We start from the raw sequence: 24,078 nt of genomic DNA, 5'->3' as shown, positions 1-24,078 counted from the left end.
AAAAAGGCTCAAGCCCTCGACACCATGGTATACCCCAGAGTTGAAAGGCTTGAAAATCAGCTGTAGGAGAGCTGAACGACTCTGGAGGCAAAACTTAATAAGGATAGCAAGCTGATATATAACCAGGCCCTTACACAGTACAAAGAGGCCATCATCGGGGCTAAAAAACTTGAGAAAGCTGGCCATTCGGCCAAAGAACTGTTTAAGACAATCACATTTCTATCTAAACCTCAGCAAGCTGATAGGTTTCAGCCCAATCAAGACATGTGTAACAGCCTGGCCACATTCTTTCAAAATAAAGTTCACCTTATCTACGATGACCTCTTGAAGAGTCGTTTAGATATGGATAACGAACTACAAACTCAGGCGAAACCAGTCCATTCTAGCCTAGTTAGCTTTCCTGCAGTCACTAATGAGGATATTTGTAACTTATTAGTTTCGATAAAATCAGGTTCCCCCACTGACCCTTGTCCCCCTACTATCATGCATTTAGGGGCGAGTCAAATCGGAGGCCAATTAACACCTCTGATTAATCAAGTGCTGAAGTCGGGGAAGTACCCCACCGCTTGGAAGAAAGCGATAATTAGAACTATTCCCAAGAAATCCACTTTGGACCCCTCAGAACCCAAAAACTTTCGCCCAATAGCCTGCGTTCCCATAGCAGCTAAAGTCTTGGAGAAAGCATTGAACAAGACTCTAACAGAGTATCTTGATACTAATAATTTGCTGGACCCGACCCAACATGGTTTTAGATGTCATCACTCTACAGAAACTGCCCTTATGCTACCAACTGAGGAGATCCGGAAGACTGTCGACGGAGGGGGCAAGGCGATTCTCGTCTTGTTAGATCTGTCGGCAGCTTTCAACACCGTAAATCATTCATTGCTAGTCCAGCGGTTGCAGGATATTGGCATAGGGCGTTCTGCCTTGGCTTTCCTTACATCATTCCTGGAAGGAAGAGAACAAAGTCTGCATTGGGAGGGATTGCTAATTGGTCTTCCATGTGGCGTGCCGCAGGGTTCAGTGCTTTCACCAACTCTGTTTAACATCTATGTCACCCCCTTGGCCAGACTTGTCAGGAAGCACGGTTTTGTAATGGTGTCTTATGCAGACGATTCCCAACTAATCATCTCGCTGGCGAAGCAACCTGAGCATACCGCTGCCAGGTTCCATGGTTGTCTTCTGGAGATTCTGACCTGGATGAACCAGTGCTATCTAAAAATCAATACAGATAAAACGGAAGTCATGGAATTTGGGCAAGAACAACTCTTGTGGAATTCCTCGTGGTTGCCAACTAGCGCAGGTAAATGTCCTAAGCCGGTGCCCAAAGTCAGGAATCTGGGGGTGATTTTTGACAGTCAGCTCAGTTTTTCAGCTCATGTAAACAGCCTTACCTCTTCCTGCTTCCACCTTATAAAAAAAGCTGAGAAAAATCTTCCCTTTCATTGGCCAGGCTTTACAAAAGAAAGTGGTAGTGGGTCTCCTGCTTTCTAAATTGGATTACTGTGATGCGTTGCTTCTGGGAATTGATAAAGCCCAGAATAACAAATTACAGTCCCTGCAAAATGCAGCTGCTAGCCTGCTGCTAAACATTCCTGAAGGCAATTCAACGTCGAAGGGAACAAGAGCGCTTCACTGGCTCCCCGTACAGCAAAGGGTGGAGTTTAAGGCCTTATGTACTGTCCATAAAGTGTATTATGGGGGTGAGGCTAAGGATATGCAAAGGTTATTTAAACCTTATATCCCAGCCAGGACATTACAGTCTAGTAAAGCCTGCCTCATGCAGGTAGACAAAATTAGGAGAGTGAGATGGGGTGGAAGAACATTCTCCCATTGTGCAGCTAAGCTGTGGAACAAGCTGCCACTTGCTATGCGACTGCAGCCTAACCATCTAGCGTTTAGGAAGGATTTAAAAACCTTGCTGTTTCCACCAATATAGCCTGTTTACCTTGTGACTTTCACCCACTTACACTAGCGCCAAGACACTGTTTGCATTTGCGCGCTTTATAAATAAATATCCTATCCTATCCTAATGCCTCATGAGACCGATCATTACCTGAATCACATCTCACTTACATACTGCTCAATGGGTTTTGGGGTGGTGCCAGGAGTCTAGAAAAACAAACACTGCAAATTCTACATCAATCATAAAACTTATCAAAACCATAATTGAGTAACATGGCTTTTTTTTTTCACTAACATATTTGGAACAAATTTACAACAAGACTAAACAGAATATCACCGTTATTAACAAAGAAATATCTTTGTGTTACCTATCTCTCTTACCTCAGGGGGCCCACTGAAAGAATATGCATAGAGAATTGGCTGAACCATAATTAACGACTGTGTTAGGTCTTGACGCATGAAATGGTGCCGGTAATACGAGCTCTCATCAGGACTGTTGTTAAAAACTTGTAGGAAAGGGGATCTTCTTAAATGAAACATAAACTGAAAAACAAAGTACATGAATAATTAATTTAGTAGGTTTGAACTCTAGTCGAAAATAACATTTACATACCAACAGGTTCAAATCGCCTTCATTTCCGCAACATGGACAGACAACAGCTCAGGTCCTAACATTGTGAAAGCTACCCCACCAGGCTACCTTTGTCATCACCTCAGCAGGCCTCTAAAAAGGAAGGGGGGCTTAGCCAGAATCACCTCACAACTTTGCTTCTCCATGTCTAATGCACAACAAGGTTACACCACAAAAACTACACAATGCACCAACCCACTCTCAAACACCTTCTCCACCACCTACACATGCAGACCCATCAAAATGCCTTCATAGCCTCCTGGACGAGGAACATGATACAGAACAGCTACACAATCGCTATCCTTATATACCTAATAGCAATACTAAGGACACACCTGCTACAAGCACACAAAATACTGCTCACTCTTCTACAAAACAAAGTCGCACTATCGCCAAAGCACATTCTCTAAACTGTCTACTAATAAATGCTCGATCGCTCTCAAAAAACAAACATCACATCTACGACCTTCCCAATGACACAAAACCAGACATAGTGTTCATAATTGAATCATGTTTTGGAGATGATATGGCTCCAGTCTTGCATGAAGCAGTTTCTCTAGGCTATCATACGATCACCCAAAATCCTACAGGCAAAAAATGTGACTATGTCTCCATAAAAGATTGTGAGGCCCTCCTCACCAAATGCAATCCTACACCATCTTCCTCCTGTAACTTCCTGCTCCTTTACAGACCTCCACCTAGCAATGCAACATTCCCAGACACACTTCTAGACCTGGTTTCAAACCTGATAACACTACACTCCAACCTATGCGTTCAGGGTGACCTCAACATTTGGTTTGACAAACCCAATATGCCCCAACCGAAAACAATCATCACACGCCTAGACGCACTGAACTTGTATCAGATTGTCCACAAACCCACACACATCGCTGGAGACATCCAAGATGTTATTTTTACTAATACAGAACTAGTTATCTTTCAAACAATAACACCAGTCACATGGTCAGACTGCTTGCTTTCCAACATAAAACAACACTAAGCGACACACCTAAAACCACCTTACGTGCATCCACCTATCAACCGTGGAACAAACTCAAATTGGAACACTTAGAAATACAACTAACAACCAGTACAGATCTAGAAACAATAAATTATGTTCGAAAATTATATGAGTGGCTACGGGAAGGTTTTGATATCTTGATGCCACTAAAAAACCACACAACAGAACAAAGGAAACCACGCACTGTGGAGATATACAGAGATAAAGGAAATGAAACAACAAATTAGAAAGCTACAAAGTGCCCGACTTAAAACAAACGTCAGTCAAGACAAACTTTGCCTACAGAAAATTAACAGATTATACAAATCAGCTATCAAAAAAGCAAAGAAAATATACTATTCAGACAGAATTCAAAATGCTAAATGTGCAAATAAGTATTCTATAAAATGCTCAATGAATTTAATTTTGTAAACCAAATTGCCTAGAAAGAGCTCATCCCGGTACTTAAGATTTCACAGCCTAGCTGGCAAATCATTACATGGCCAAAACAGACACATTGGACTCATTCTTAAAACAAAGACAAAGCACCAACATTGACCCTTTTACAGAACAACAACCCAAAAATACTCTAACCCAGCCTCTCTGTTCCTTCCTAAACATTCCACACAATTAATTTATGGACCTGGTCAAAGCAAGCAGGCCTGCCAGCAGTCCTTCTGGCCCATGTCCACTGCAAACCTTCAAGACAATTCTTCTAACAACCTCTGCTGCCACTCCAGTAAGAAGAATCATCAACAACTCCTTAACTACCGGAATATTTCCAGAAGAACTCAAAAAGTCATACATACGCCCATTATTGAAGAAAACAAACCTGGACTCGCTGAACCCTGACCACTACAGACCGATTACAAATGGACCTTTCCTGGGCAAACTGATAAGAAGAGCAGCATTTGCCCGGATGACACAATTCAATGAAGATAATGCCATACTTTCAGACTTCCAAGCAGGATTCGGTCCAGGAAGAGGCACAGATTCTGCCCTCCTTGCCATCTGGAATGACCTGAAGAACACAGTTGACCGCAACAGGGTTGCTGTACTACTTCTCTTGGACTTCTCGGTAGCCTTAGACACAGTTGGCCATGACACACTGATACAAAGAGTTTACAAAGCCGGCATTGAGGGGATTGCTCTAGACTGGATCGCATCCTACCTTTGCGACAAAACTAAAGTCATCCATACCCCACCTTTCTCATCCAAAGCGTACTTCACAAAAACACCTCACGTGCTTGAACTATGCACATGACTCACAAATACTCTTTCAACTGAAATGCCCCTAAGACATTAGAAACTCGCCGATTTTCAGTTGTCTCAGAGCCGTGGATCAATGGATGATGTGGAGCCATCTCAAATTTGATGCTTCCAAAATAGAAATACTCACGTGTGGTGACTGGAAACATTATGACCCGCTCGCCGGATGGCCTGATGATATGGGAACACCACGTAAAGTATCGAAGGATGTACAAAACCTCAGAATGACCATGGACACATAGCTATCAATGAATGCCCAAGTGGACAAACTAGCAATATCAAGCTTTGTTACTATAAAAACTCTGCGATGAGTCTTCCCCCATCTTGGGGTTTTCACACAAGGTCCAGGCTACCATCTCCCTTGTTCTGTCTAAACTCGATTAGGCCAATAACCCCTACCACGGATCACCTTTACCAACCATGAAAAGAATACAGCGGATTAAGAACTTGGCTGCCAAACTACTCATATATAAAACGCAAGACCACATCTCCCCTGCCTTAAAAGCCCTGCATTGGTTACCGGTTGCTAGAAGATCCACAGTCAAGCTGTTTGTATCACCCACATGGAATGGCACCGCTCTTCATCAGGAATAAAATCACCAAACACATTCAACAACCTGCGCTCTAGAGTGACACCTTGCCTCAAAATCCCAATATGCAAGAAAAAATACATGGGTGGCACATCCTTCTCTGTTCAAGCAGCCAAGCTATGGAACTCTCTGTACCCCAACATAAGATCCACGGATAACCAACTTGTCTTCAGACAACTACTCTAGAATTGGCTTTTACCCACATAACCACCATACGCAAACAGAAATATACAGTATATCTCTGTATAAATGCAATTTTTCGTACAATAGATATGCACCTTTATATATGTATTGCTCTGAATAAATGTGTAGAATAGTTATGTTTAAAAAAAATTATATAAATACAATTAATTTAAAGTACAATAACACTTGAAAGCAGGAGTTTATTTAATGCATCTTTAATCTACATATACTACCTACCTTTATGCGTCTATATAACTTCCATGTACTTATGGATCTATATTACTTTTCTTCTAATTCAGCATATCCAATACATAACACTATTTCTCACACTATACCGCTCTCAATATATCCTCTACCTCCACTCTCTCATTCAACCTAAAACCCATACTACTACTATGATCCCCCAAATAACCCTTTCTAGACTCTTCCCTTCTCTAACCCTCATTGCTTCATCTCATACCCCTTTTACTATTCCGATCACCCAAAGCAAGCCTTTCTAAACCCTTCCCTCTGATGCTTCCCCCTCCACATCCCTTTTACTCACACCAAGCCTCTTCTTACTGCTATGACCTCCAAAACAAACACACACAAAAAAATAAAACATCTAAAACCTTCCCTCTTCTATCCCTCCACTATCCTCTTAAATTCAAATAACAGATTAAATTGTCCACCACTCAAATGACTTTCATATTTCACTTTACTAATTCACCACTAATACTTTATTGGTTCTGGAGTAGCGTTCCACTCACCGATAAAGCGCTTCAACACCCCATCAGGGGTAGCAAGCACTTTATAAATACAAACCCTTTTCTTTCCATGCACTATCCTTCTCAATCCAAATAACTGACTAATTACTTTTATATTTCACTTTACTAATTCACCACTAATCCTAATTGGTTCTGGAGTAGTGTGCTACTCGCCGAAAAAGTGCTTCAACGCCTCGTCAGGGGGTAGTAAACGCTATATAAATGCAAATACAATACAATACAATTACACCTTTGAACCATGCCCTCATCTCGCCCCCTCTACATACTGGGTGGGGAAATGGGTGAGATTGTACAGCACTTTAACCCTTTCACTGTCCAGCGGAGCCCACTACCCTGCAGGCACCATCGCCTTGTTTCAAAGTTCTACACTAATTGCTGGCCAAACCTTACCACCACCTGTCTGGGGCCCCACTTCTGTTACTGTTGCACCTTTGCTGCCTGCCTGGTCCCCCCTTACACCTCCTTTCGGTCAGAGTTGTCTTCAGTCCCTTTCCATGGGCCTCTAGCCCGGTAAACCATCTCCTCTGCCCTTATGTACCAGCCGGCCACTGTGGGAATTGTTGCCCCTCCCCAGTACCTGACTATATCCCTCCTGGCCACCATTAATGCTACCTTACAAAACAGAAGGTTGTATCTATCAAACCTCTGCTCCCCCAAACCATCAATTGTGGAGTGAGGTTTAGGGAGCAATCCAGAACCGAGGAGATCCTGCCCCTCACCTTCTCCCACTAACCGCACAGATTCGAACATTCTCACATCCTCCCCAATCTTCATAGGGCGTCTAGGGAAGCCAAACTGTGCGTAAGCAGAGAGGAATATATTTGTGAAACTGCCTATTTGTGTGGGGGACCCACAGTACTCTACACTCTAGGGGAGTTTCTTTCTCAACATCCCGGAGGAGGTCGCCATATCCCTGAAGGATGTGCTTTACCTGTTGGTATTGGAGATATTGTCCCAGCCGACAGTTCAAATAGTGCCTGGAGTTTGGGGAACAGTATCATCTTCCCCTTCTTCCAGACGTCTCTCACTTTTGAAATTCCCAACAAGTCCCACTTCCTGCGTCCCTCCACACACTTCAGGCATGCTAGCAATGATGTTTCCCAGAGTGGGGTCTACAGCGTCACTCGAACCTTCCACCCCAGTGCTTGTTGCTTTATGCCATATGATAACCGCCTGTGCAGTAGGGCTTTGCAGAATATTCCCCTTGTCCACCCCATACAGCCAAAGGGGGTAACTCTTCAGGTCCTTTGCCCTCCGGTCTGTGTATGTTGGTTGTTCCTGCTGTGTCATAAATGCCCAGTCATTAATTACCTGCCGATGGGTCCCCAGGAGGGCCACCCCTTCGTTCACTAGCTTCCACATCCATGCGGAGAGACCAATCCGCAGCGGATGTCTGTCTGATCAGCCATCTGGTCACTGCTTCTACATCCCTGAAAAACTTGCCCAGTACTCTAAATGGGGAGTTCTGTAGTATATACAGAAACTTCGGGAGATAGATCCATATCCATACTACTATTATAAAGAGAGAGCCGAAACCTTTGAGGCGGGTAAGCTCAAGAAGTACAGCACCAATCACAACACCCAATACAGCATTGGAAAGGGCAGTTACAGCAGATGAACATAGGCTATACATCTGCCCACCATATACATTACTAAGGTAAAAGAACCTAAGGGGTAAAGTAGTCCCTTGTGGGCGTCGGCGTTGTGAGAGGGGCCTGGCCAAAAAAAAAAAAAAAAAAATGGGCACGGCATTGACGGGGCGCAGCATTGACGGGGCGCGGCATTGACACAGCATTACTGCTAACCTTCACAGTACTCCCTTTTGGGCCTAACCGTTCTGACAGGGGCATCGCCAAACACCAATGTGCGCCGCATTCACGGAGCTTCGCATTCAGAACAATGTGCGCCGCATTCACAGAGCTTCGCATTGAGAACAATGTGCGCCGCATTCACAGAGCTTCGCATTCAGGCGGCATTTCACACACTTAACGATTTCAATTTAGTTTGGTGCTCAGCCGGGGCCTCAAGGCAGTCAGCCTACCAGCGGGGATCACACAGGCGCAGCCCTCACAAGCATGCTGTGTTGTAGATACTTGGGTTGAACCCATGTGGTCAGTGGGACCTGGGTAGATAATGAAGTATATATAAAGGGGTCCCAGACCAAACAAACAATAATTTATTTGTACTCTCACAATTTTGTTGAATTGATCCAAAAACAAATGAGGGTGCAAAGTGTTTTTATTTTCACTGCACCATGAGCCATTCAATGGTTGAAAAATCAATAGTATAATACACAAAATTCAATGCGCCCACAAAAGGAAGGGAAAGAGTGCAGGGGAAGGAACATATTTCAAATAGTTACACATCACTAATCAAAATTTCATTATGCATAAATCCACAACTCAAATCATGAATACTATTGATCCACATAAGAGAGGTCAAGAAAAAGGAATATATCAAAAACACATTTTTCGTGGAAGAGACTCCTAGTTTGCTGAATATATCAAGCTAGGGTTAGGAGTTCTGGGTTGTAGATGAAAGTCTACGTTTCGACCCAATGAAATGTAGGACAGTAGATCCTTACTACGCGGGTCTTCGTCAGGACGTGAAGGGAGGTGGAGGGTGGGGTGGGGCTGATTCCTAAGCATAAAATAGAAGTGAAATCACATTACTTTAACCGGTCTCAAAAGAGTCCCGACACATTTGAATAACGGAAAGATCCATTACATTTAAGGTTAAGGACTAGATTAGGTTGAAATTAAGTTAAAGTTAAAAAAGGGGGGGGGGAAAAGGTATACTGAGGATAAAGCCACATAACACATTGGACATTGTAGTAATTACCTGGCAGAGCAGACAAAAAACAGCCAGAAAAAACGTGGTCCGTGACCAGGCAATGCCTTGTTCTACGCTGTGTGCTGTCCGAATCTAAAAGACCGTAATAGAAATATATTGGCACCATCCTATTAGTGATTTGCCAGAGGTGTCGCTACACCGTATGTATTGGAAGTACTATTAAGCAGCCTACCCTATTGTCAGGACAGTTAGATTCGAGGAAATAAACTCATTACTGTTTCACCGTCAGAGCGGGGTTTCTTTTAAATCCTTAAAGTGAAAAAAATCACTCGTACCACATCTGCAAAAAACCAAGGGGTAAAACGACGTATCAGTTCTAGGATCAACCCCTGGTGACAGATTCAAAAAAGGGGAACAAGCGCGCCGCTTGTTCGGGACTTACCCGAAGGGATTCTGATTGTTAAAAGGAGCGTGCGAGCCGGCGTCTCACCGCGTCTCCTAGAGCCAGGAAGTGCTGCCAGGGTAACCAGAGAGGTTTACAAACCTCGTAGAAGAAAGACTAACTACCGTTACTAGGGTTACAAAGGAGCAAACATGTGGGTATTTTTTCAACGGTGGGGAAGAAAGACTAACGTTAGAGTTTATTGTTGGATGGTGATTACGAACCAGGTAAATCAAAGCCACTGGCTGTGTCGAAAACATATTAATGTATTGTTATTAAAAGGTGAGAGAAACATAATTATTGTAAAACCACAGTAGGCTGCATCATGAGTTGCGTGGACCTGCTACGACAAAGCGGTCAAAAAGCGCCATGACTCCTCACAAAGTCAAAGATAGCATTGGAAAATCCAGAAATGTAAAGATTAGACAAAAGTTCCAATGTCAAACAATAAATTGAATTTAAAGGGGGAAAATTTCAGTGAAAATCTGTAAAAGCGCGGACCTACCAAGCATGGTGGTCTGGCGCCCAGTACTTCAAAAAGATTAGAAAAATTATTTTGTTAGGGTACCACAAAAGTAAAGATTTTTATAATAATGGGTAATCAATCATTTAGACCATTAGGACAGCCAGATTATTACCGTGAGGCGAAAAGTGTCTCAATTTATCATCAGATAACATATATGCCACAGTAATTCTATGAGGGTGCGGACCTGCCAAACATGGTGGTCGGGCGCTCATTGTACATCAGAGACATTTGAAGAGTAACATTTGAAAAAACAGCACAGAGCCTTATTAAAACATACATGAAAAGCAGTGGGTGATCGTAACACCAGATTTACATGAACCTCCCACAGGTGCACAGTTCAAAGGATGGCCATTTGGGCAAAACTACTTTCAGACTCATTTAAACCCATGCGTACTGAGTCAAAGAATCGGATCCATTTAATCTCCCTCACATTGAGAATAGGTTCTATGCTACCACCCCTTGGGCTTAATCTAACCTAACCTAATCTAGAGTATAGAAGTAGGGAGTTTCTCTCCGCGGGTTTCCTGAAACCCGCGGAGAGAAACTCCCTACTTCTATACTCTAGTCATCACCCAAGGGGACTCCGTGACAACCTGCCTTTCGGCCAGTTTTTGCGGATTCGCCGAAATTGCAGCAGGAAGGATGACTATATGGAACAATCAACAATACTCATGGATAGACTACTTGAACGTGGATACCCGAGGCGATTGGTTAAGAAAGCCAAAAAGAGAGCATGGTTCAACCCCAGAGAAACTTTATTACAGTCTGGAGAAAAACAGATCAATAATGATGAACGACTTATCTGTGTAACTACTTTTTCCACAAAAAGTAACATGATAAAGAAAACCATCAATAAATATTGGAATTTGATATCCGAAGACCTTAATAGCAACTGCCCGCCCCTTCACGCCTTCAAGAAAGCGAAGAGCATCCGAGATCACGTGGTGTGCTCATTCCTCACGACCCCCAATGAACCATCTATAACAACCATGTGGAATCTACCTCCTATTGTGGGACACTACCGATGTGGTTCATGTAAAGCCTGCCCAGCAACAATTCAAACCAAAATCTTCACCCATAAACAGCAACATGTTCCACTTAAGTCACACACAAACTGTAATTCCACCGATGTGGTGTACTGCATAACATGCCCCTGTGACTTGATACATGTGGGACAGACACAACAGCGAGCTAAAGTGCGGTTTTTGCAGCACTGCAGCCGTGTAAGATGTAAGGTCGCAGGAGCCCCCTTGGTTGACCACTGTAATGACAAAAATCACCCCCTGGAAAGACTGAGGTGGACTATCTTGGAACAGGTTAGATTAAGCCCAAGGGGTGGTAGCATAGAACCTATTCTCAATGTGAGGGAGATTAAATGGATCCGATTCTTTGACTCAGTACGCATGGGTTTAAATGAGTCTGAAAGTAGTTTCGCCCAAATGGCCATCCTTTGAACTGTGCATGCATCCTATCACCTGTGGGAGGTTCATGTAAATCTGGTGTTACGATCACCCACTGCTTTTCATGTATGTTTTAATAAGGCTCTGTGCTGTTTTTTCAAATGTTACTCTTCAAATGTCTCTGATGTACAATGAGCGCCCGACCACCATGTTTGGCAGGTCCGCACCCTCATAGAATTACTGTGGCATGTATGTTATCTGATGATAAATTGAGACACCTTTCGCCTCACAGTAATAATCTGGCTGTCCTAATGGTCTAAATGATTGATTACCCATTATTATAAAAATCTTTACTTTTGTGGTACCCTAACAAAATAGTTTTTCTAATCTTTTTGAAGTACTGGGCGCCAGACCACCATGCTTGGTAGGTCCGCGCTTTTACAGATTTTCACTGAAATTTTCCCCCTTTAAATTCAATTTATTGTTTGACATTGGAATTTTTGTCTAATCTTTACATTTCTGGATTTTCCAATGCTATCTTTGACTTTGTGAGGAGTCATGGCGCTTTTTGACCGCTTTGTCGTAGCAGGTCCACGCAACTCATGATGCAGCCTACTGTGGTTTTACAATAATTATGTTTCTCTCACCTTTTAATAACAATACATTAATATGTTTTCGACACAGCCAGTGGCTTTGATTTACCTGGTTCGTAATCACCATCCAACAATAAACTCTAACGTTAGTCTTTCTTCCCCACCGTTGAAAAAATACCCACATGTTTGCTCCTTTGTAACCCTAGTAACGGTAGTTAGTCTTTCTTCTACGAGGTTTGTAAACCTCTCTGGTTACCCTGGCAGCACTTCCTGGCTCTAGGAGACGCGGTGAGACGCCGGCTCGCACGCTCCTTTTAACAATCAGAATCCCTTCGGGTAAGTCCCGAACAAGCGGCGCGCTTGTTCCCCTTTTTTGAATCTGTCACCAGGGGTTGATCCTAGAACTGATACGTCGTTTTACCCCTTGGTTTTTTGCAGATGTGGTACGAGTGATTTTTTTCACTTTAAGGATTTAAAAGAAACCCCGCTCTGACGGTGAAACAGTAATGAGTTTATTTCCTCGAATCTAACTGTCCTGACAATAAGGTAGGCTGCTCAATAGTACTTCCAATACATACGGTGTAGCGACACCTCTGGCAAATCACTAATAGGATGGTGCCAATATATTTCTATTACGGTCTTTTAGATTCGGACAGCACACAGCGCAGAACAAGGCATTGCCTGGTCACGGACCACGTTTTTTCTGGCCGTTTTTTGTCTGCTCCGCCAGGTAATTACTACAATGTCCAATGTGTTATGTGGCTTTATCCTCAGTATACCTTTTTCCCCCCCCCTTTTTTAACTTTAACTTAATTTCAACCTAATCTAGTCCTTACCCTTAAATGTAACGGATCTTTCCGTTATTCAAATGTGTCGGGACTCTTTTGAGACCGGTTAAAGTAATGTGATTTCACTTCTATTTTATGCTTAGGAATCAGCCCCACCCCACCCTCCACCTCCCTTCACGTCCTGACGAAGACCTGCGTAGTAAGGATCTACTGTCCTACATTTCATTGGGTCGAAACGTAGACTTTCATCTACAACCCAGAACTCCTAACCCTAGCTTGATATATTCAGCAAACTAGGAGTCTCTTCCACGAAAAATGTGTTTTTGATATATTCCTTTTTCTTGACCTCTCTTATGTGGATCAATAGTATTCATGATTTGAGTTGTGGATTTATGCATAATGAAATTTTGATTAGTGATGTGTAACTATTTGAAATATGTTCCTTCCCCTGCACTCTTTCCCTTCCTTTTGTGGGCGCATTGAATTTTGTGTATTATACTATTGATTTTTCAACCATTGAATGGCTCATGGTGCAGTGAAAATAAAAACACTTTGCACCCTCATTTGTTTTTGGATCAATTCAACAAAATTGTGAGAGTACAAATAAATTATTGTTTGTTTGGTCTGGGACCCCTTTATATATACCTCACAAGCACGCTGCCACGCACTGCACTGTCAGCGTACACGGATTAACTTTGGACAGAACGCTCTTGGAGATTCTATAACCAACCCACTCCACAGCACCCACAAGCTGCAAACGTTATCACGAAGGATCATCAAAAACGTTACAGCTGAGGAGGCACATATCACGAACGCTCTTCCTAACACTGCATGCACAAGCGGACAAACAAATTGCACAGAAATTACCAACTTCACAAGACAGGTAAAAGACGACGTGCAAGATCAATGTTAAACAACGCATACAAATCCCTTATGGATGCATAACTACTGTGCCACCTCAGCCATTTAAATGTCAGCGTTACCCACTTTCAAACGCTGCTATATTTCATCCCCGGACAACGTCGGGACGGGCTGCTAGTCATTTTATAAAGGGCCACACAACACAGTTCAGAAATTAGGCATTTTCTCCAGTGGGATACCACACCTTTATACTCATTCAGGATGTGCTTCAGATAATCCCGGAATAAAGTTTCAGGCTATACAGTAACATAGATGACCAGGTACCTGAACCACGTCAGGTGGAGTCCACTCTGTCAGGGGGCAAGCAATGGATTTGTTCCAACTGATTCGGATTTTGGCATATGAACCAGACACCTCGAGTATGCATAGAATAGGGGGGAAATCGAACCCTTAGGGTCGGCCCAATACAGTCGAATACCACCCCCAGAGAGCGAAATCATGTCTTCCCAGGCTGGGTCCCATTTTAAGCACCTGAGCAGTGAATCTCCTCGGATCTAAGGAGTCAGGGGCTCAATCAATTGTGAACAGTAGCAGTGATAGTGGGCACTCCTTTCTGGTGCTCTTACCAAGCCTAAATTCCATCAATCATGCCCCATTCATGCGGATCTGAGGTAAAGGCTCTCAATATAGCAGCCCGACCCATTTCAGAAACACCGGTCCGAAGCCCATTTTTCACAGAACTGCCATCAAGTATGGCCAGTCCGCAGAGTCAAATGCCTTTTCAGCATCAAGTGATAACAGTATTACTGCTTCATCAATACAGTCTCTTCAGGGCAGGCAACTGAACAGGTGTTGTACATTGTATCTGGTTGCTCTATAAGGCATAAAGCTTGATTGATCAGGAGCTATTATAGTAGCTATCACCTTCATATGTCTGGTAGGCAGAACCTTGGCCAAGATTTTGTAGGGAGATCCGCCTATAAGAGGCAAAAGTCTTCCATCAGCTGAATGAGGACAGGATCCCTTCCCTCAACGCTTCCCCAAGCATTTCTTTCATGCTTTCTGGGCCTTCAGCACTTAAGATGAGCTACGGCCCTCAGAGATTTCTTCCTCATCTACCTCTAAGGCCATGCTCACCTTCTCCACCAATGGCAGGACAGGGAGGTCCCCAACAAAATTTGCTACACCAGTTGAGCGGTCTCCCTGTTTGGAGCTGTACATCCTGCTCAGATAGTAGTGCAATTTCACCCAGAGGATCTGCGCCCCACAGCTCTCCTGGGGTTAGACACCCTGTGAATGCATCAATGGCCCTGCTCCCTTCTGGCCAACCAGGCCATCAGCTTACCGGCCATGTTTCCCAATTCGTACCAGCTTCCCTGCTTGTTTCTAAAGAGTTGTCTTGCCTCCTGTCTCACCAGACTCCTGTACAACTCTCTCAATGTCTCTAGCCCCAGCACCCATTCCATCGTATTGTGAGATACCTATTCTATCTCGATCCATACTAGCTTATCCTACATTTCCCTCCATGCTTTCTCACTTTCCTGGTTTTCCCCTGTGAAGTGGGCTATTCGGTCCCCCTTCAATACCATCTTGTATGCCTCCCAGACTATTGTGCTGGAACTCATCGTCCCTACGTTCTCCTCAACAGAATTTTCTGTGACTTGCGTTATCAAACCCTGGGTAGTCTTATCTGTCAATTCCCAGAGGTCCAGTCTCCACCCACTCTCGGGTTTGGGCAGTCCCGTCCAGGGAGTTGTTGCCAGTGGGACATCCCCTCGACAGTATTCCGTGTTCCCAAAGGCTCCTACTAGGTGGTGCAATACCAGCAGACAGTCCAACATGGATATCGACCGCAAGGAGTTCGATGCAGAAGAGTACTGTCTCCTCTGAGGATTATGAGCCCTCCACAGATCGACCATCCTGGTTGCACCCAAGAAGTCTCCCTAATGTTTATCTACACTTTGGGGGATCCTGGATCTAGTCAGCCGGTCCATGTCTTACCTTTGAGTCAGGTTAAGGCCCCCTCTTGCCAGCAACATATCCTCTGGTGAATTTGTCATCCATTTGCTGAGCTTCACCAGCCTCTTCCTTTGCAGTCCCCCGGTGGTGGGGGGAGGGAGTACCAGGAGGCCACTGCCAACCCTATGCCATTACAACTGCCATTTACCGACGCATAGCAGCCTTGGGGAGTGGGGGGGAGGGGAGGGGGCGGTCCACCCGGGAGCTGGTAACCTGCAGAGGTAACGTTTTCCACACCAAGACACCCAGGCCCCCGATCCTTGGAGAAGCCTGCATAGGCCAGGAGAAGGTAATGTTCCCAGTTGAGAAATCCACAGTTATTTGCCACTAAATGCATTTCCTGCAACAGAATCACATCAGGGTCATGCCTTCCATATATTTAGTCACTATTTCCCTTTTCAGATTTCTCTCCAGGCCATTAACAGTCAACAACAATATTTTCAGAGGGAGGACCCCTCCAGGTCTATGTTTCAGGTGATCATCCATATCCAGTACTCAGGAAGTGCCCTTTTCTTTTGCCTCCATCGACGTGGTGGCTACCATGGTTGAAGTTGTGCTGCTCCCCCCCCCCCAAAAAAAAACTTCCCTAAGAACTGCCCCCTCACTACACTCTTGTGTTACGGGCTTAAAGCGGCCTGCTTTCCCGACTACTGAGGTGTCTGTCACCCCATCACTGTAAACATTTAACACTTGAAACACTCAGCAATATTGAGGCAGTTCGTGACTCAGCTTGACCTGAGGAACTGTGCATGACCCTAAGACCCCCACCGCACTAAAGGCCCTACCCCCCTGTTTTTAGTCCCACTTGCCCTCACTCAGGCTTCATCCCAAGTCATCTGTTAGATACTCTCATCAGGGTTACGTTGGGAGGTGGTGGTGCGCCATTCGAGCCGCTTTGTGACATCGATCCATCCCCTGATTCCACCCCCAAGGACTCCCACATGTTGGGCACTGCCAGGGTCTGTCTCTGCTGTATAGACGCCACATCCATGGCCCTTTTTGATTCTGCCTGGTTCTATGTGGGAGCCGACGAGAGGCGCCTGTACAATCTGCTGTGCCAACGGGTCTCCCGCCAGCCCCGGACCTGGACCCCAAAATCATTGCCTGGCATTGGGTACCAACAAGCTTCCAGCCAGGCCCAAGCCGGCGTTTTGAACAATCCTGAGCTTCCCCAGGAACAAGAGTGCGTACTTAATATTCAGGTGCCGCAGCTGCTTTTTGGCCCAGAGGAAGGATTTTGTTGTTTCTGTACTGCTGTGGTTTAGGCAGTGTGTATATTCACTCTCCCTCCCTCCAGCAGTCTGGACTCTTGGGTTTGTGCCACTTGCAGGATATTGTCCCTGTCCCGGAAGTTCGATACCTGGGCCACAATCACCATTGATGGTGCCCCGGCTGCCTGCCAGGGACTCTGTGCCTCCATTCTACCCTGAACCACTTGGACGCGCCTGCTCTCCATCACCATGACATGCTGCGGCCAGACGGCTATGGCATGAGCATCCCACACCATCCAGGCTCCAAGTCCCTATCCCACTCCATCTGCTGGTGTCTCCCTGTCCTCCCTCTCATGGGAGAAGGGGGTCTGTCTTCTAGGGCTACTCACCCCAAGCGCTTCCCCAGCTCCAGCAGCAGACTGCCTCAGGACCTTTCAGATGCGTCTAGTGGGCCAAGGAGGATTGTGGGTGGGCATTACTCACGCACCAGGCCTCAACCGGTGTCCCAGGCCATTCTGGGCCACCAATCTATGTTCCTGGGATGCAGCAACTGGGCAGCCCGGTGCCCACACAACCACATCAGAGGAACCTGCCCACCCACCGCAGCACTATGCTCCTCGCTACACTATCTGCGTTGGTGGGCAGGCTGTCTCAGCTCGGCACTCTTCCCACTGATGGCAATCCGAGTCAGCCCCTCACCATGCCGCTCTGCTCCTGTGTCGGACTAATCACTGCTGGCCCAGTACAGCATCCACCATCTTATTTTTTCTCCCCGAGGCGGCTCCACTTCTCCCACAATTAGCTCCCCTGAGGGAGACTGTCCTCCGTCAATAGTGGCCGGGTGGCACCCCCGAATGCCCAAAGGCCACTGGGCCTCGTTTGACTGCTGGAGAGTAAGTGGGAGGGTAGGGGTGAGGGTGGAGTCGGATGGCGCTGGAGCTTTTTGCCTCTGCGATTGCCACCATTTGCACTCAAGTATATAATCACAGAAAAAGGGAACCCTTATAGTCAGAAGGGACAAAGGGTAGTACTAAGTTATTAGAGACTGTGGTCCCTTTCAAGAGAGATACATAATCATAGCCACAAAACTTCAATCAGGATTGGGTCTATTACTATCCAAATGGACGGTATAATGATTTATTTAACAAACAAAATAAAACATGGAAACAATACATTAACATAAAGTGAGCAGGAAGTGACGGGGTTTCCGGAAATCAACAGATTTACTTACCTCGGGCATGTAACTTAAAAGTGACTTTTTAGTTAGATAAGAAATAACAATAGTCACAATAGAAAGAACATTTTGTACGCCGCATAAATCATAAATAACGGTTAGAGTTAAGTTGTGGTTTTCAATGACGTTTTGATCCCTAACAACGGTTATGAGATCATCAGGACTAGTGAATCAGAATGCCTGAGAAGTTGCCACGCTCTGGGAGATCAGGATCTCATACCTGCCGCGCTGCAGAGTAGGAATTAATCCGGTAAATGAGAGACCCAGACGCAGTCTGATTCACTAGTCCTGATGACTAGTTATGTGACCCCCAGCAAAATCATCAAACCTCGGTTTGAGGTCTCCCACTTACCAAAAACCTTGTGATTTAAGTGTTGAGTCACGTGGCGAAATCGGCCGATTTCGTCAAATTAGTGATTGCAGTACACATGTTGCTGTGGTCTTGTTTATTTTGGCTGTGTAATAAGTGAATTAACGCAGATTTCCAATTTAACACTGTTACCGTTGGTTGCTCTTTGATTTATCAATCATTGCCTCTGGTGGTTTTTAAAAAAAGTAACAAGACAGTAATGTTGTATATGTTCTATGTTTTATGTCGTCTATGTAAGCGAGTGATGTGTCTTGAATGTTGTCCAGCATTTTTGCGTTCTTTTTGAGTCATTCATGGCTTTTCAAGTCAAACTGTTGGTGTTGGTTTTTTTGGTAGAATGTATGAATAGGTTTAAATATATGAGAATTTAAAAAATAAAATACATTTTTTTAAATAAATTCAGACACATGTTTTCGAATTGAATTCGAAAGGTAGTCATTATTTGATTTTTATGGCGCCTTGTCCTTGTGAGGTACTAAAATAAGTATCAGCATTGGCTCTCCCGTTATTGTTTGTCGATTGAAGGCTCAGCCTTGCTGATTAGAGCCAGAGCCTGTGATGTTATACAACTGTTCACATGGATGGCCCTAGAAGGCAATGTATCTGGTTGACGTTTAAGATTTATCCTTGAAATTAAAGAAGCATGATTATACAGTGTTAGATTTTGATACCCTTTCTCTTATCTTATGGAAGCTTGCAATGTCATCTGGCAGGTAGTGTCTCGGTGGATGGCGAGTCTGATTATTAGGATGGGTCACATATGCGTCCTGGGCCCCTGATCTGGATGGTTTTCTTGCAGTAGAGTACCTTCCACTTTACTATCACTGTTGTCATTCATCTCGTTCAGCTCCTCATTCTACATCTGTGGCCATCGGAGCGAACTGATTTTTTGCAGGAGGTGGTGGTGGTGACGCTGATTGCACCAAAGCAGGAACATGCTAAAGTAGAGGTGGCTGCAGTGAAGCTAAACAGGGCATACAGTTACATACCCTCTGCATGATATACTTCAGAGCATTTAAAAAAATCCAGCTGGCACTTGCATAGCTGTAAGTAGTTAAAAGGGCCTATCTTTATAAGGCTGAGAACGCAATCTTCAATATCAATCATGTTCTTCATCTGCATCTTCCTCCTGGGGTAAATTGGTATCCTGTTAATGACGACTAGGGGGTCCTACCGTCCCATCACCCCCCTTCCCCCACACTCTTTTCACTGAAGAAAGTCTGAATCTGTTCTGGGTCCCCATACTGCTTTTAATCTACTTCGCTATTCATTAATTCAACCTCATGACTGGAGGTAGGTTCTTTCACAATCTCTTACGGGGAAACTGTGTTATGGTAAAAACTTGGAGAAGTACCAATTGTCATAGCTGCCAGTCTCAACACCTCTGTACAATAGGCGCCGGGCTTCCAAGCCAGCACAATATTTGTCTCTGGAAATGACCACTGGTATTTATGGCTACTTCACTAGCAGGCATGGACTTATCCTTACGGATAAGGAGTTTACCTTTCTCACAATATATGGTAAAAGTAAATAACAGTCGGTAATTTCTCTCCAGACTGAAGCACAAATCATGGAGTTTGCACTATCAATGCCATTTAAACACAGACTACAGAAGATTCACAGCTACAGATGGAATAATCAAGCATGTGAATCCATAAATGACCCAATGCTTGTGATGATATTGTTACCCCAATCAAACATATGAACACAGTTACTCAGGGAAAAGAACAGCCCCATGAATAACAAAAAACATTTCTCTATCAAACTTCTGGCGACAAAGGTTTCTCAAAAACAAAAAAAATGAGCATTGCGTACTCATATGCAACAGATTTAACAAATTAACATGTCTAACAAACTTACTTGAGGATACAGGGAGAAGGTCTCAGAAAATCTGAATGAACTTGGGTCATCTTTGTGGTATTCACCAAACTTCTGACACTGCAGAAAGAAACACAAGTGTGCTGTATGATTAATCATGTTGGTTCTGTAAAACCTTCACATTACAGCTAAAGACCAATGTAGTCTAATAATGCCAATTCTTATGTGCTTATATTTAGCAATCGATTATTTATCATTTGATGTGGGTCATTACATGTGGACTTATGGACTCTAACCTGCATATCAGACCCTTCGGTATCACATGGCAACACCCACTCAATGCAATCAAGAACAGATGCAAATAGATCTGACCAGTGAAAGGGAAGAACTCAAGTATGCTGCTATGTAGAAGTGAGTCTAGGGGTCTAGGAGAGGAAATTACAGCATGGCTAACACAAAGAAGGGAGGAGGAGGATAACTGACCCAAATCCTAAGAGCTGGAGGCTCCTCGAACAGATGGCTCAATTATAATGAAACATTTACAGCTTCCTCCAGTATCCGAAGTCTGATGCCTCTTTATTTGCCATACACAAAGGTGAGTGTACGAAGCCTCAAACTTTGGTATTAATGAGGCATTCAAAAAACTCAAGTAACACCTACAACTCACAAGAAAACGGCAGGCAGGTCTGAAAACGATAACTTCAACCATTTGCAAAATGCACAAACAAAAGAAAATAAGCTCGGACAGACAGACAGGTGGCTTTACATTCACATGTTTGTTAAAGGTGTTCTCATACCTGAGAAATGTCTGTCACTGAGTGAGCCCTAGAACCATCGTACGATTCAATCCTGAGATATCTTACCCAGACAAAATGAGTTACATTTGGAAATCGCCTTACCAAAGACCCACGTTCACTCTGATCCTTTAATAAAACACTTGCTAATGGAAATACTCTAATCAGTTGGGACATACAATGTAGTGTATGATTGATGATGTAAACAAAATCAGACAAATGATGCCCGAAGAAATGAGGACTGAATGTTTAAAGTTGAGAAACGTGTTGGTAAATTTTTATGTAAAAATTATGTGCAAGGACAACTTTAAATTTCACTACCAGACATTTAATTTTTTCTAAAAAAGGATTATAGATTAATACCCTTGCATGTTTTGAAACAAAAAAGTGTTTGACATTTTCAGTGTTTAGGTTGGTACATTGCTCACCAAGTGCTGGCTAATAAGAAAACAAGTTACTTACCTGTAACTTTGGTTCTTCAATATTGGGAACTTTCATAGATTCCCTGTTGTCGGAATGGGAGTCTCAGTAACCAAAATAACATAGCAGTAGGTACAAAAGAGTAAGAAGAGGGCCTAGGCCTCATTCCCTTTTGTAGCATAGCCACTTCTTTTGGCAAAAGAGACCAAAGTAAAGCAACAACCAATCAGATTAGCCTCACCCCATAGAACCCTCCTGAGAGAACCTCAGAGCCTCAGATTTTCGTTGCCATTGTGTAACAGTATAACAAAACCTGCTGAGGGCTGAGCTTTCCCAGGGGAGGAGGACGGGCGCATCGGAATCTATGAAAGTTATCAATACTGGAGAACCAAAGTTACAGGTAAGTAACTTGTTTTCTTACTCCAGTATTGGAACTTTCACAGATTCCCATAGCTTGTATCAGAGCAGCTTGCAGTCAGAAGCACATTTTGCTCCATCATTGTAATCTCTTCCTTTCTTTTCACCATTCTCTATTCTCCCTTTTTTTTTCTCACACCAAGCAAAACATTAGTCAACAGTGCAATAACATTAAAAACACATAGCAAAATGTGCTAATAATAACAAAGAAAGGAAGGAGGGAAGAAAGGAAAGCTCACCACTCAATGAAAGAGGCTCCTCAGGACTGCCTGGCCTACAGCCGTGTCTTCTTGTGTCGCGGTCTCCAGACAGTAATGTCTTGTGAGGGTGTGCGTGCTGCTCAAAGTTGCAGCCCTGCAGATATCGTTAATCTGGACTCCCGCAAAGAGAGCCGTAGACGAAGCCATGGACCTTGTAGAGTGTGCTCTGACTCTGCCCTCTAGAGGCTTGCATGCTGCTGCATGACAGAATCGTATAGCACTGGATACCCACCGAGTAATACCCTGCTTGGACAGGGGTAAGCCCTTGCGGGGAGCACTAAATGCAATGAACAACTGAGAAGATTTCCGAAATTCTTTAGTACGGTCCAAATAAACCTTCAAGCATCTCTGCACAACCAGCGAGTAGAGTGCCCTTTCTGCCGGCGTAGAAGGCTGAGAAAAGAAAGCCTTAAGAATCACCGGTTCATTTAAATGAAAGTCCGATGGCACCTTAGGTATGAACTTTGGATTGGTCCTTAGAATCACAGTATTTTTCTTGAATTGGAGGAAAGTTTCCTGGATTGTTTGAGCTTGCAACTCACCAATTCTTCTTGCCGAAGTGAGAGCTTGAATGAGGGCCATCTTCCACAAGAGGTATTTCATATCTGCTCGTGGAATCGGTTCAAAGGTATGCTTCATCAGCTGGGTGAGAACCAAATTAAAATGCCCACGTTCACTTTGATCCTTTAATAAAACACTTGCTAATGGAAATACTCTAATCAGTTGGGACATACAATGTAGTGTATGATTGATGATGTAAACAAAATCAGACAAATGATGCCCGAAGAAATGAGGACTGAATGTTTAAAGTTGAGAAACGTGTTGGTAAATTTTTATGTAAAAATTATGTGCAAGGACAACTTTAAATTTCACTACCAGACATTTAATTTTTTCTAAAAAAGGATTATAGATTAATACCCTTGCATGTTTTGAAACAAAAAAGTGTTTGACATTTTCAGTGTTTAGGTTGGTACATTGCTCACCAAGTGCTGGCTAATAAGAAAACAAGTTACTTACCTGTAACTTTGGTTCTTCAATATTGGGAACTTTCATAGATTCCCTGTTGTCGGAATGGGAGTCTCAGTAACCAAAATAACATAGCAGTAGGTACAAAAGAGTAAGAAGAGGGCCTAGGCCTCATTCCCTTTTGTAGCATAGCCACTTCTTTTGGCAAAAGAGACCAAAGTAAAGCAACAACCAATCAGATTAGCCTCACCCCATAGAACCCTCCTGAGAGAACCTCAGAGCCTCAGATTTTCGTTGCCATTGTGTAACAGTATAACAAAACCTGCTGAGGGCTGAGCTTTCCCAGGGGAGGAGGACGGGCGCATCGGAATCTATGAAAGTTATCAATACTGGAGAACCAAAGTTACAGGTAAGTAACTTGTTTTCTTACTCCAGTATTGGAACTTTCACAGATTCCCATAGCTTGTATCAGAGCAGCTTGCAGTCAGAAGCACATTTTGCTCCATCATTGTAATCTCTTCCTTTCTTTTCACCATTCTCTATTCTCCCTTTTTTTTTCTCACACCAAGCAAAACATTAGTCAACAGTGCAATAACATTAAAAACACATAGCAAAATGTGCTAATAATAACAAAGAAAGGAAGGAGGGAAGAAAGGAAAGCTCACCACTCAATGAAAGAGGCTCCTCAGGACTGCCTGGCCTACAGCCGTGTCTTCTTGTGTCGCGGTCTCCAGACAGTAATGTCTTGTGAGGGTGTGCGTGCTGCTCAAAGTTGCAGCCCTGCAGATATCGTTAATCTGGACTCCCGCAAAGAGAGCCGT

General features: G+C 43.8%; 1 protein-coding gene across 1 annotated transcript in view; it reads right to left on the bottom strand.

Moving 5' to 3' along the window:
* SEC23A (SEC23 homolog A, COPII component) overlaps positions 1 to 24,078 on the bottom strand; it is a 981,910-nt gene that overhangs the window by 261,222 nt on the left and 696,610 nt on the right. The window contains exons 15-16 of the mRNA XM_086937358.1: positions 20,443 to 20,520; positions 2,287 to 2,448 (exon numbers count right to left, since the gene is read on the bottom strand). Of these exons, the coding sequence (XP_086793484.1) occupies positions 2,287 to 2,448; positions 20,443 to 20,520 (240 nt within the window). The remainder of the gene's footprint in view (positions 1 to 2,286; positions 2,449 to 20,442; positions 20,521 to 24,078) is intronic.

This window comes from Lissotriton vulgaris, chromosome 9 (assembly GCF_964263255.1).
Source record: "Lissotriton vulgaris chromosome 9, aLisVul1.2, whole genome shotgun sequence".
NCBI classification, from domain to species: Eukaryota; Metazoa; Chordata; class Amphibia; order Caudata; family Salamandridae; genus Lissotriton; species Lissotriton vulgaris.
This window is presented reverse-complemented; position numbering and strand designations above follow the sequence as displayed.